Genomic DNA, 13,364 nt, shown 5'->3' with positions numbered 1-13,364 from the left:
TTGTATTCATACATGTGCACACACATGTATATACAAACAGCACGAAATTCAGTCCTGTCCTGAGGGCGAGTGCAGGGCTTGTAGGCAGAACGGGGTCACAATTGTGCCAAGATCTGGGGTTATTATGAGTTAGCACTTTTTGGCCTCCTCTTCCTCCTCATCTTCACTTCCTATTTCTTTTTTTCTTTTTTTTTTTTTTTAAAGAGAGAGTGAGACAGGAGGGAGAGAGAGAGAGAGAGAGAGAGAGAGAATTTTTAATATTTATTTTTTAGTTCTCGGCGGACACAACATCTTTGTTGGTATGTGGTGCTGAGGATCGAACCCGGGCCGCACGCATGCCAGGCGAGCGCGCTACCGCTTGAGCCACATCCCCAGCCCCACTTCCTATTTCTTTATCATTCCCTCATTCACTGGCCACTGAGTGCCTGCTCTTTCTTTCTTTCTTTTTTTTTTTTTTTTTTTTTTGGTTTTGGCATCCTAGTGCTTACCCACTGAGCTGCATCCCCAGACCTTTTTCTTCTTTCTTTCTTATTTATTTATTTGTTTGTTTATTAATTTATTTATTTTTGAGACAAGGTTTTGTTAAGTTGCTGAGGCTGGCCTCCAACTTGTGATCCTCCTGTCTCAGCCTCCCAAGTCACTGGGGTTACAGGTGTGTGCCACCACTCCTGGATCCATCTGTTCTATAAAATCTCTTCACTCTGTGCCTTTCCCCCATCCTCATTGCCACATATCATCTTCTGTCTAGACGAGTAAGCAGCCCCTCCAGCTCCCCTGCCCCTTCTGTTGCCCTCTCCTATTCATCCTGCCTTTGGGAATTCAGTCCCAGAGTCTGGGGCTCTGCTCATTGCGTTACCCAGGAGGAGGGGTGGGCTGGGCCTGGGTGAGGATGGGCGTTATGGCTCTTGGGCAACCCCATCCCTTACTGTTCCCACCCTGTTGCCCTGGTTCGGTGGGGCTGGCCTCTCCCCCACCAGGTCCTGGTTCTTTCCTTCCTGGTCGAGTTTTGGGCTGGCCCTGGCCTCAGCCAGCCTGCTCAGCCAGATGCTGCTTGATGTCCCAGTGCAGAGGGCAGCTGTGCTACAGGGAACCTCGTGTGTGTGTGTCCTATGGTCTGGAGTCCACCCTCACCTTCCTTCCTTCAGTAAGGGGACATCCATCCAGGATCCCCGTCACGTACTCCAGCTCCCAGGGACAGCCACCTGTCCTCTGGCTCTTGCAGGCTATCCTGGGAACATCTTCTGGCCACTCTCACAGCTTCTGCAACGCAGTGCAGGCTCATCAGTGCTGGCCTTCCCTGTCTGGCTGCACCCCCCTGCGCTTGGAACCCAGCAGGGATTTCACTGGGGGTAGGCTTTCCTGCAGGGCCTACTTGATGGCAATATCGTTCTCCAGGTCGCTGGTGTCCCCACACAATCCAGGAAGGACCCGCCTGCCCTGCCACTCACCGCTGTCTCATCTGATGTGCCTGACATGGGGTCAGGGGCCCTCCTCAGGACCTCCTTCTGCCTAACCTCCGCCCTAAGTTCTCAAGTCCCAGTCTCCCAGGGCCTTGCTTGCTGCACCAAGACCCCTGCTTTGTTCCTGAGCTGAGTGCCTGCCCCAGGACTTTCCAGATCCTGGTCTCTTGTGAGGTCCAAGCCATGAGTCCCTTCAGCCTGCAATCCCGCCCAGGATGAGGCCTGCTGCTAGGGAGCATCCCCCTGTATGCCATCCTGTGCTCCATGGTGCTCCCTGCCTAGGCCCCCAGGGGGAAGAGAGGACCTGGGAAATAACTGCAGTGCCAGAGCTTAAAAGCCTTGTGATGGTCTATCCTGCAGAGTCAGCCTCAAAGCAGGCCTTGTGGGAGCCCAGGTCTGCCCACCGAATGGTCTGTTTTAATGTGCAGTATATGACTTGATGCCCTGGGAGCCACGGCCACAGATGAGGCAGGTCCTGGTGACCATCACACTTGGCTGGTCCTGCACAGACATCTTCCAATCTATCATTGTACCCCAGGCAGCCTGCTCTTCACCTCCCTACCCCCCACCTCTCCAGAAGTTTGCTAAATGAAGGTCTAAACTCCAGTCTGAACATGCCCTTCAGCTTCTGCCCAAAACCTGGTTAGCAATGATCTATGCAATGTATGATTACATGACCTGTGTAACATCATGTACGACCAGACAAATGAGAAGTTATACTCCATTTATGTGTGCTGTGTCAAAATGCATTCTGTCATGTACAACTAATTAGAAAAATATATAAAAGAAATGACCTATTCAAAGAAGTATTTATTAGTTGCAGCTTTGTTTGCCACAGCAAAAGACTTTAAATATCCAAATATCCTTCAAGAGGAGACTTTCTAAAAACACCATAGTACAGCCACATAATGGAATACCATGTAACTGCAAAAAAGAATGAGGACAATCTCATTATACTCACAGAGAATCATCCCCACTAAACAGTAAGAAAAGCAAGGTGTAAAACAGAGTTTATACTATATCACAATTTGTATAACAATTATGTACACGTGCATATATCTGGGCATATATTTGCATACATATGCTCTCTGGGAGATTGCACAGAAACTGGTAATGATGACTGCCTAATGAAGCAGGAGAGGAAAGAGCACTGTCACTGTATACTTTCTTGTATCTGAATACTGAGGCGTGGGAATGTGCTACCAATTCTAAAATTTGAAATAAATGAAGGAACTGCTGTTTGAGTGTGTGATGGATGTGGAGCATCTTCTGACCACTCTCACAGCTTCCATTCGCCAGGCTTCAAGCTGTGCCATGCACTGTCTGGTCACCAGGACCCTTCTCACTCGACCCCATCAGTCTAGCCTCCTGAGTTTTACTAGTCTCCACTGAGTATGCTCAGCAAGCTCTGAGATCCAGCAGAAACAGCTGACAGGGGCAGGCCCCTGACCCTCAAGGTCAGCATCCTTTCCCTGTGGATCCTTCTCATCCAAACCCCTAGAACATAAGACTCTTGCTCATTTCATCCATGAGGCAGCGAAAGTCTAACTAGCCTGTTTCCCTGTTTGCCCTGACCACCAGGAAGCTCTCAGATGTAATAACTCACCTGTCCTCACCTAAAGCCTCACAGTACTTGCTCTCCTCCTGAAACTCTACTCAGCCTCCCTTTGCCAGTTCCTGCTGCCCGCAGCTCTGACCAGAGGTAAAGGGAGCCCAGTTGGCAACTAGTATAACTGAGAGCAGGGAAGGCCCATTGACAAGGGAAAGAGGATGGAAGGGCACTAGTGGGTTCATGATGAGGGGGCCCGGGAAGGCTGAGCAACTGCAGGTGACCAGCTTCTTCCAAACAATGTCACTACCTTAAGTCTGTGTAAGAGCCCAGGAGGCATTTAAACAAAGTTGGTGATATTTCACTATGAAGTCTGACAGAGGAAAAGTCAGGCTAGGCCAGGCCTCTCTCCACATTTATAGATGGATTTTTGGAATACCAGCTAAGCTTGCTAAAAATTCATCCCTTCAGTCTTCTAAAACCAGTTTTGAAAGGCTTTGATTTTAAGATCTGAATTGGGTTTTCTAATTTGAAGAAAATCAAAGTTCAACCAGGAGGTATCTTTTGGAAAATAATTATCTCATTTTCCAAAGGAAAGAGACTGCATTAGCCCTGCAGGATTAAAAAGATCTCATCGTTAAAATAAAAGTTGCTTAATTTAACAATCAGCCTGAAAGTCTACTGACCAATCAACCCAGAGCAGGGAGGTCTGGTTCAAGTTCTGACTCTGACATTTAGCAGCAAGAACCCAAAACAGACCCCCCACAGCTACCTGTGTGGAGAGGGAACTCCACTCATCTAAGTGTCCTCTGCCCAGTGAGGATTGTGTCTTTCTTGAGTGAAACTGCAGTGACCGAAGGGTTACTCTGCTGGCTGACCGGATGGCCAACCAGGTGGACTATGCAATCTGAAATAATGCTTTGTCCAAGTGCATGGCTGGCTAGGAAGCTGTGGTGACAACATCTTCCCACAGGATGAGACCTTGACACTCCCCACCTTTGCCCCAACCCAGGCTGGGGCACAGTTTTAATGCCCCTGGGGTTCTAGATGGTTTTAGTGGCACAGCAATGAGCCAAAGCAGCGGATTCCATGGTGCATTAAAAAGACTCAGGATGAGAGCAAAGGGGGCCCTTTAGTGCTCCCCAAATTCAGGCCCCTGTCACTGCTCGGTTCTGTAGCCTTTGCTTGACTGGCCTCCTGCCTCCCGATGGGTTTTTCTCCCATTCCTTCCCACCCTTCAGGGACCTTCCTAACAGAGATGGGAATAGCCCCCTCCTGCTCAAAGTCCTGGCGACTCCCCACTATGCCTGGGCAGGGCCCAGGCTCTGCAGCACCACACACAGGCTTTGGGGGTGGTTTTGGCCTCCCTCCTATCTGACATGTCCTGTCTGAGGAGTCCGTCCCTTTCTTTGTGGAGCCTTCCTGGTCTCTCCAGCCTGGGGAAGTGCCCTTATTAGATGCACGTAAACTCCCTTGCCCCTACCCCTGAGCTTTCCTTTGCTCCAGCTGCGATGGCACTGCCTGATCCTTATCTGTTTCCCACCTGCCTGTCACTGGACAGTGAGCTCCTCCAGGGCAGGTCCTTTGACCCCATCCTCCCAGTGCCAAGCAGCCACAGGCAGGGCACCTAGGAGGTACTGCTCAATCCCTGTTGAGCGAACACTACCAATGGAGCGTTAACAATCTCACAATAACACCTCAACCTTTAAAACCCCCTTCCTTGTTAATTCCGGTGAGCCCAGTGCCCAAAATGCTTCCGTGGCACTTGGTCAAGGATGACAGAGTCCCTGAGCTTAGAAAGGAAGGCAGGTCTGGCAACGGTCCTGCCCCTTGAAGCATGAGCAGAGTTAACTCCGCACACTCTCTGCCTCCTCATTAACCATCACGAGTGCTCTTTGCCTTTATCTCCAGCTGCTGTGTGTGTGTGTGTGTGTGTGTGTGTTTGTGTGTGTGTGTGTGTGATGATCAGATTTGTGCTTTAGGAAGATTGTTCTGATTGCAGAGAGGACAGTGGGTTGGGAAGACAATGCATAGGGGGAGATGGCTAAATGTGCTCTTGGGAACCCTGGCACTCTGCTCTTCAGGTAAATGGTAAGTCTGCTCTTCCCCTTCTCCTCGGATATAAGCCTGTCCAGTGAACTGTGCTTACAGTAAATCCCTCCTGGTTGAAGCTTAAAAGCTAAAAAGAGATCTGCCACATTCCCTCCCTTTAGCTGAGGTGATCATGAGGGCTGGTGTCAGGATGAAGCCTCCATGTGCCTGGGTCCCTGAGCAGTCACCATGAGCATCCTCCTCCTGCCAACCTACATGGGACATAAAACACGAGCAGGAGACATATCTTAGTCATGTTCATGAGATCTGGGGCTGGTTGTTACTGCAGCATAACTCAGCTTGCCCTGACCAGTACACCACAGAGGAGGCTACTGTGTAAGTGCAGATATGAGATGATAGCATTGAGGGTGCAGGAAGGGAGGGACAGGAGTGGATGGACCAGAGAGCTATTTTGGAGGTCAAACGGCAGGGTGGGTGATGGTGTGGCTGCAAGGGATAAAGGAGTCCCCTGCAGCAATCTTCTTTCCTGGTTTTAGGGTCATGGCTGACTCTGACTTTTTCAGGAACTCACAGGTTTCTGAGCTAAGATTTGCATCCTCTCTTTATATTCAGGGTCAGGTCTTGGTGTGACTTGCTTCAAACCTGCCAGAGACCTGGGCAACCTGTGCCATTGCTTCTTTGAGGAAAAGCCTTGCTATCATAAAAGCAAAAGCTGAAGCTGTAACTGCCACAGTGTGCTGCTTCTCACATGGAACCCAGTTTAACATAGAGATGGAGAAACTGAGGCTCAGTGAAGACCTTCCTAAGACAGGAGGTGGCAGAGCCAGGATCCACAGCTGGGGCCGGAAACCCACAGCTGGAAATCCCTTATGCTGCTTCATTGTCAGAGGCAGAGGAACTCCTCAGTGAAGGGGCTGGAGTTGGAAATGGAGGCTGCGCACTCCTCTCTGAGTGGGGGACGGGGCGTGGGGGTGTCCGAGCCTCCCAGCTGCTCCCTGCACGACAGTCGCCCTCACGGAAGCGTTTGGGCGTTGGCAGTGTTCTGGGCCCCTGTCAAGTCCACGCGTCACCAGTGCTCCTGCATAAACATCAGGGGGCTGAGTTCTGTTCTTGGCTGCCTGTACGCGGGCACCAGCTCCAGGCTCCCACGGATTCCAGGGAAACCGGACTGTGGGGTGTGGATGGCTGCCTTGGAGTGTTTCCCCTTGATCATGGGATTCAGAGTTGCAAGATTTCCACCCAAGCAGAAACAAAAGCCGCCTTCACAAGTCCCAAGTCCCAGGGGTGGCTCTGACATATTTTCACTTGCTGTTAATTCTTTTTTTCTCCATCTATCCTGGAAGAGGATGGGAAGAGCTAGTCCCCTAGCAGTCTTTTTTTTTTTTTTTTTTTTTTTTTTAGCACTGCTGGGGATGGCACCCAGGCCCCACACATGCTAGGCAAGAACTCTGCCACTGAGCGACATCCCCAGCCCCCAGCAGTTTTTGTGTTTGAAGAGCACAGGCTCAAGAGTCGGGCTGGGTGCCAGCTTCTCCACGTATTTGCTCTACAACTTTGAACAAATTACCTAACATCGGTGAGCCTCAGTTTTGTCATTTTGAAAATGGGGCCACAGTGTTAACCTGATAGGGCTGTTGGGATAATTAAGGGAGATACTGTATGTAAATCATGCACTCTGGTGCCTGGCACCTGAAAAAGGCTTAATAAGTTGCATTTATTGTTATTATTCAGCATTTTTGGCCTTGTGTTTGAAGCATCCTACTATAAAATTATACACATTTAAACCTGCATTCATAATACGTCAGAACTGAAGAGCATTTAGTAATAATTCTGATGAAGATATTAATGCTTTTAAAAATCATTAATAACGATGGGTTCTTAAGTGGAAATTTAATTAAAAAACAGTTAAAGATGGGGCTGCTCTGGTGGTGTGGGGGTGTGGCCCCCAGGGCTCCTCTGATGGAGGCAGGAAACCCATAGGTGTGTGTGGGGGGGCTGGACAACCTGTCCACAGCCACGGTGAGGGAGGGAATTTCAAACCCTACTCTTGATGCTGCTTTGGCAAAGCCTCTGTGCTTTCTGTCCTGCCCTGTGAATTGGGAGCCACAGGACCTGCCTGCCAGGGTTGAGACGCTGAAATCGAGTGTGGATGAGCCAAGAAGTTCACCTTCCAACAACAGCTGCTCCTGGAGAGGAGGCAGCAGGGGCTGATAGCCAAGAATGAAGGCAGACCCCCAGGGACCAGGTGAACCTCTCTGCCCAGCTGGCTCTGCCCTGGGCCAGCCCACGTGTCCCCTGCTGGGTACCTGGCAGCCACCTGGCCTCGTTCCTTGGGCTCTGGGCAGCAGGGCAGCCACCTGCCAAGCCTCTGAACATGCCCTTTCATTTGGTCCATCCCCCTCAACACAAACACCACTTTCCTCCTGTGGCTTCATTTGCCTCTGTAAACATCCTCATCAAAATTGACCTTCTATGATGGGACTCATCATCTACCACTGCCCCTAGCCAGCTCCTCCTCTGACCTTTCCCTCTCTGCTGGCAGTGTGCCTCTGTGGCCTAACACAAAATGTGGACATCAGTGCTCCCGACATCTGCCCTACACCATCCAGGGGGAGCACGGGTCCTGCCAATTCTCCATGTGAGCATCTCTTGACGCAATCTTTATCCTAGACCTCCATTCCTTCTTCGTTTCAGGGTTTCTACACCTGTCACCTGGACTCAGTTACATTAATCCCTGATGTGCTTCCTGTTCCTGCTGTCTCATGCTCTCCTGATGCACAGTCTAATTCTAGTGGGGAAACGGCCATTCCCAAATGGCCAGCCGAGTGCATGACATCATCATGGACTGTAATGACATCATCGTCACTGCTGTGAATGAAGACAAGAGGGCTATCTATGAATTCAACAAGGGAAGCCAGGAGCTGTGCTGGCTTCGGTGGGAGGAGAGGAGACCTGCAGAAGAGGCAGGAGGAGAAGGGGCTGTCCATCCAAAGGACATGGGGGGCAGAGTGAAGGTCACTCATGGCAGAGAGAAGAGCTTCTTCCAGAGCTGCTAGGGAGGGTAGGGGAGGCCTCCTTGGGGAGCTGTGGACAGAGGAGAGAGGGGAAGAAGCAGAGGGTGAGTGGGCTGGACTAGAGGGGTCAGCAGGCTGGATCTCAAGGTGTCCTCCAGCTAGTGGCTGGCAGAAGAGAGGAATCTGAATGTACTCACCATAAAGAAATGATGAAAGTTTAAGGTGATGGATATGCTAATTACTCTGAGTTGATCGCCACCCAATGTATATATGAATCAAAACATCACATTGTACCTCACAAATATGTACAAATATTATGTGTTATTATGTGTCAATCAAAAAAATTTTAAAGGATACGATGATAATAATAACAAAAGCACACTCTGGCTGCTTGCTGCCTGGAGCTGAACTGGGCAAGGTGGGATAAGGAGAAGTTCTTCAATGAATGAAGCAGGACAGCAGGTGGCCCTGAACTCCTAACCAAGGAGGGCTGGGACAGTGTTGGGCTCTTTGGGAGGGAGTGTTCCATGCACTTTGAGGTTACTGTGGGGTGAGCCTAGATGGAGAGCATCCCACTCAACCATGGGCACTTGGAGGACAAGGATGAAGTTTTCTTCTCTGGGCCTGGGGGACCGAGCCCAGGCCTGGCACAGAGAGCAACGCTGTGTACTGCACGAATCAATGACTGTGAGAATTTAGCTTAGGCTGATTTCCTGATCTCCACCCCACTGTCACCAAGAAGGAGGTGGGGAGCAGATTTTCACTTGTCCCATTTAAAGCACAACTCCATTTCTGCTGGGGGATGGTGTAGGGAGATGTGTACCCCATACAGTTAATCCTAGACCCCACACCTGTGGGGCAGTCTTTCTGGCTTCCTATGGGTACAAGTCCTCTAGTGTGAGCTATTGGCACCACCAGTGTCCCCGTCTTCCATGTCTTGAGGGATGCTGCTTTTAGAGCAACTTACTCTCCTGCATTTGGGTTTGCATGTGGCTGATTGGCACAGGGCTCGAGTGTGCTCCAGCTCTGGGAGGGTCTGCTCTGTGCTGACAGTGGCACAACTGCAGAGAGAGAAAGCCAGAAAATGAATCTCTGCCACTGCCGTGCTGGGTAGCCACTGAAGAGACGGTTTCCTCATCTGTAAAATGGGCATAGTCAAACCCTGCAGGCTGTTGTGGATCTGATCCTCCAGGCCAAGAGGACAGTGTCTTAAAATGATGAGGACAGCAAGTATAGGGCTTAATCTCTTCTCCAGGAAAGGGTGGACGGGAAGTACTAAGAGGTCCCCAGTTTCCTGAGCCTCTGATGACATTGGGTTCTAGGCTCTGACTGCTGTGTCTCCTCTATCCCAGGTGAATCAGGAAGAGCCTGACCCCTACATTTTGACCTCCATCTGGGTGGGGAAGTGAGGGGAGTGCTGGGGTTGGTTTGGTGGGGTTTTGCTACAAAGCCATTGGAGCTAGAAACATTATTTCAAGGAGCTTGGAAAAGCAAGTGTGGCATGACTCTACTCTGTAGCAGAGTATGGAACACCAAGGGCCAATCTCTACCAAAAATGAACTCAAACTCTAAATCCATTCCACCTAGGCCTTTAGTTTGTGGGCTGCAGGGCTGCAAAGGAAAGGAGGTCACGACTGAGCAAGCTGGGCCCAGGCCAGGGAGGTGCTTGTAGCTGTCAAGGGAAATGGGGAGGGCATGGCTGTGCCAATCTGACTTCATGAGACCCTGAGATCCCAGGAAGACGCAGTCAGACGAAGCTGGGTGCAGCCAGGTGGGACTGCATTAGGTTAGGATGGAGCAGGTACTCAGCACCTGGGTCCCAAGGCAGCCTGTGTATTCCAGAATTAGAGTATCTTCCTAAGTTGAGGGGCTCACTCTTATCTTCCCCAGGGGCCCAGGGCTTATGACAATCAGCTTTTTAGGCCTAGGTTCCAACACAGGGCCCAGCACCCAGTCAGTCCTCAGGATATGAAATATAGAATTAATAAAGGATACACCAACAAGTCCTGTTTAATCAACATTTTCTGTGCATCTACTATGTGCCTCATCCCTGACTCTGTCACTGCCATTTGGGGGTTCCCAGCTAAGACTTGGTCTCTCTGTCTCCTATTCTTGGTCCTTCAAGAAAGGAGCTGTCTGGACTTGGGTAGAAATGATGCCCTACTAAAAGCAGGTCTTCACCAGATACTAGCTAAGTCAGTCCAATTGATGGCTTCTTTGAGGCCTATTAGTCACAGGCACTCCACCAAACCCCAGTGGGTTTTAACTCAAGGATAGGATTCTTGTGAGCTCAAACCTGTCACAGGGTGGCCTGGAGCCACTCACACTGGCTCTGTAGCTTGTGCCATGGGACACCCAAGTCACAGAGAAACATGGAGCTGATGCAGGAGCCATCAATTTCACTCAAAGATTTTTTGGGAAAAGTTGTGAACTTTTGTACACAGGTATGGGCCAAAGGAGCAGGATCTACTTTCCCACATGTATCAAACTTTCTCTAGAGTTAAATGAAACATCATTATAAGCATATGAGATGAAGCATTAGTCTTTAACAAAACTCTGTGCCCCAGCTTGTTGGCACTAGCATATCACCTGCTACTCCCAACCCTACTCTCTTCACTGGTGTTGGGAGGGCTCCTCTAGAGAACCCACCTGAGGCTCTCTGGGGAGATGACTTTGAACATATGTGCATATCATCCATCTGTTTTGCACTTCAGTCCCTGCATGATCCATTGCTAGCATGATTCAATACCCAAACCAAGAAAGAGTTGGGTGATCTGGAATCAATGTGGTGTCTCATTTTCAGGAATTCTTAGACAGTGGGTGAATTCTAGGTCTGATCCTGCTAGATTTGATCTGTGATGTTGGGTAACTCCCTTCCCTCTTTTTGGTCCTCATTTTCCTAGTCTGTAAAATGGTGCAATCTCTGAATTCCTTTCAGCTTTAACATCTAATGACTTCAATAACCCTGCCCGCATGGATATAATTCAGATTGAAGTGAAATTTATTTAGATCCCACTAAAATGTACTGTGAGCATATTTTCATATACATTATTTAATTTAATATTCTCAAAAACCTCAGAAAGGTCTGTGTTATCTCCACTGTACAGATTACGAAATAGAGAATTTTAGTTTGTTAACTGAAGTCACACAGTCGGGAGGTCACAAAGCTGAGATTCAGTCTCAGGTCAGGCTGTGTTCACGTCCAGGGGTATTCAGAAAAGATACTGTGAGTCCACACAAACTCAGCTACCCTGCCTCTCCCTCCCTGCCAGCCCAGGAGTTCAGCCATGGAGGGAGGCCCTGGTTGGGGCTGGGGCTGTAGGTCACTACCAGTGGGTAGATGCAGGTGTACTTTGGCTGGAGAAGGGCAAGTTAAGAAGGGTTGAGAGCCAAGTCTCTGGCCCAGCCTGGGTCTCTTTCCCAGACGACTCCTTTCTTAGGCTCTGTTTGAAACTGGCTGTTCTTTCCATCTTTGCCATCTGGCTTGACTCCCCAGAGACCCATCCTCAAAAATTCCTGTCCACACTTCCCAGTCCCCAGAAACCATCTTCTAACACCCATGCTCTGAAGGCAAAGAAGGGAGATGTGCCAGAGAAATAGAGCTCAGATTCCTGTCCTGACAATTAAGTGGGAGACTTCAAACAACGCTTCTAATTTCAGCCAGTTCAATTGCCACCAGTCTGCATGCAGCAATGGCTTTTGCGATCTGATTTCTCAAAATCTTGGTGTGGCCTCAACTCCTGCTATGCCACTGCATAAGTGAATCTCTCCCTTTGGACTTCAGTGTCCCCCAGTAACTTGCTGGTTGGGCTCCATAGATTTCAGGTCCCTCCCAGTGATGACATTTTAGGACCCACTATCAGTTACTTTATCTTACCAGAGTCAGGGGGGACCAGATGCATTTGAGAGCACATTAAGCTTAAAGATACCTCTCCCTCGGGGAGTGTTCCTACTAGGCGGCTGCAGGTGCCCCTCCTCCCTCCCTGCCAAAGATGCACCCCTCCCGGCCCAGACACAGGTAGATCCAGGCCTGGCCCTTTAGCCTTGCAGCTCAGGAAACGCGAGCGCAGCGCTATAGCCGCGACTGCCGCGGCGGCGCAGGGGGCGGGGGAAGAGAGAAGCGCCCACTTGTCCTGCTGCCTCCGCAGCCCTGGCTCTAGCCCCGGCGCATTAGCGCTGTCTTTGGAACCCCCAGGTTTATTGCTCTGGTCAGGGGCAGGGTGGGAGTCCATTGCCGCTCGATCGCACGAACCTACCCCTGTGGCCCCGCAAACCCCCAACTCAGCGGAGCTAGCGCAGGTTGCTCTTGGCCCTCAGCTGCAGTGAGACAGGGGCCAGTGGCACTTGGATGCCTCTGTCTCGCCCTCCCAATGCCCAAGCACAGGGAATTACACCTCCTCGGGTCTAGGGCAGACAATTTGGTCTATCACGGCTGGGGGAATGGGGGCGGGGGCATCATTTTTGGCAGAACCTGAGTCCAGATTTAATGTTTCAGTCTGTTCCTTCGTACCCCGGTTCCCTCTGCATCTCCAAGTCTCGGTCCCTCTGACCCCGTCTCCCACAGCGCTCATCCGGCGAAGGGCAGCCGCAGCCCTCACCTACTCCCTGCCCGCAGTCCCTGCCCCCTCTGCCCGCCGCAGGGTCAGCCTCTCCTCCCACTGAGACGCCCAGAGCGGCCAGGGTGCGGAAAGTAGAGGGGCCAAAGTTCAATCACAAAGGCTGGTCAAAGGCCCTGAACCCAGAGGGCCGCGGTCAGGGGTCTGGTAGGTCAGGACGGCGCGCTCGCCTCACCTGTTTCTCCAGCGGCTCCTTGGCGGAGAGCGCCGGCTTGGGGGAGGGCGCGCGGTCGCAGACGCAGCCCTCCAGCAGGTAGAGCCCTGAGGGCCGAGAGCTGGAGTCGCTCTCGAAGTAGAAGAGCAGGTTCTGCAGCAGAGCAAACCACTTGGTTTGCCATTTTGTGTTGTCCGAACTCCGCTTGCTCAGGTAGCCTTTGCGCGTGCCGTCCTTGCGCGCCAGCAGTCCCAGGGACGCGACGTGGCCATCGTTCAGCCGGATCCCCTTCTGCATGGTGCTCGGAGGCCAGCGAGACCCCACGCGCTTACATCTTCTCCGCGCGGCACCCTGCAACCCCCAGTCTGTGCGCGCCGCGCTGCTTCTCTCAGGCGCTCGCTCGTTCCCTCTCGCTCTCCCCTCCCCCCAAATATCTACACTCTGGGATCTAGAGCTGTGCGGAGGCTTCTTCAATCTAGATGTATCATTCCCCGCGTAACCTCTTCGCTTCGCAGAGCG

At 51.0% G+C, this 13,364-nt stretch overlaps 1 protein-coding gene across 1 annotated transcript in view; it reads right to left on the bottom strand.

The window, feature by feature from the left end:
• The window catches only part of RASGRF1 (Ras protein specific guanine nucleotide releasing factor 1), a gene marked incomplete at both ends in the record, with an annotated part of 105,331 nt that extends 92,189 nt beyond the window's left edge, over window positions 1-13,142 (bottom strand). The window contains one exon of the mRNA XM_081292754.1: window positions 12,867-13,142. Coding sequence (XP_081148880.1) covers window positions 12,867-13,142 — 276 coding nt within the window. The remainder of the gene's footprint in view (window positions 1-12,866) is intronic.
• Window positions 13,143-13,364: the final 222 nt, after the last annotated feature.

This window comes from Spermophilus citellus, assembly GCF_964194105.1.
Source record: "Spermophilus citellus genome assembly, chromosome: 4".
Taxonomy (NCBI): domain Eukaryota; kingdom Metazoa; phylum Chordata; class Mammalia; order Rodentia; family Sciuridae; genus Spermophilus; species Spermophilus citellus.
Note: the sequence above shows the minus strand (reverse complement) of the source record. Positions and strands in the feature narration are given on the sequence as shown.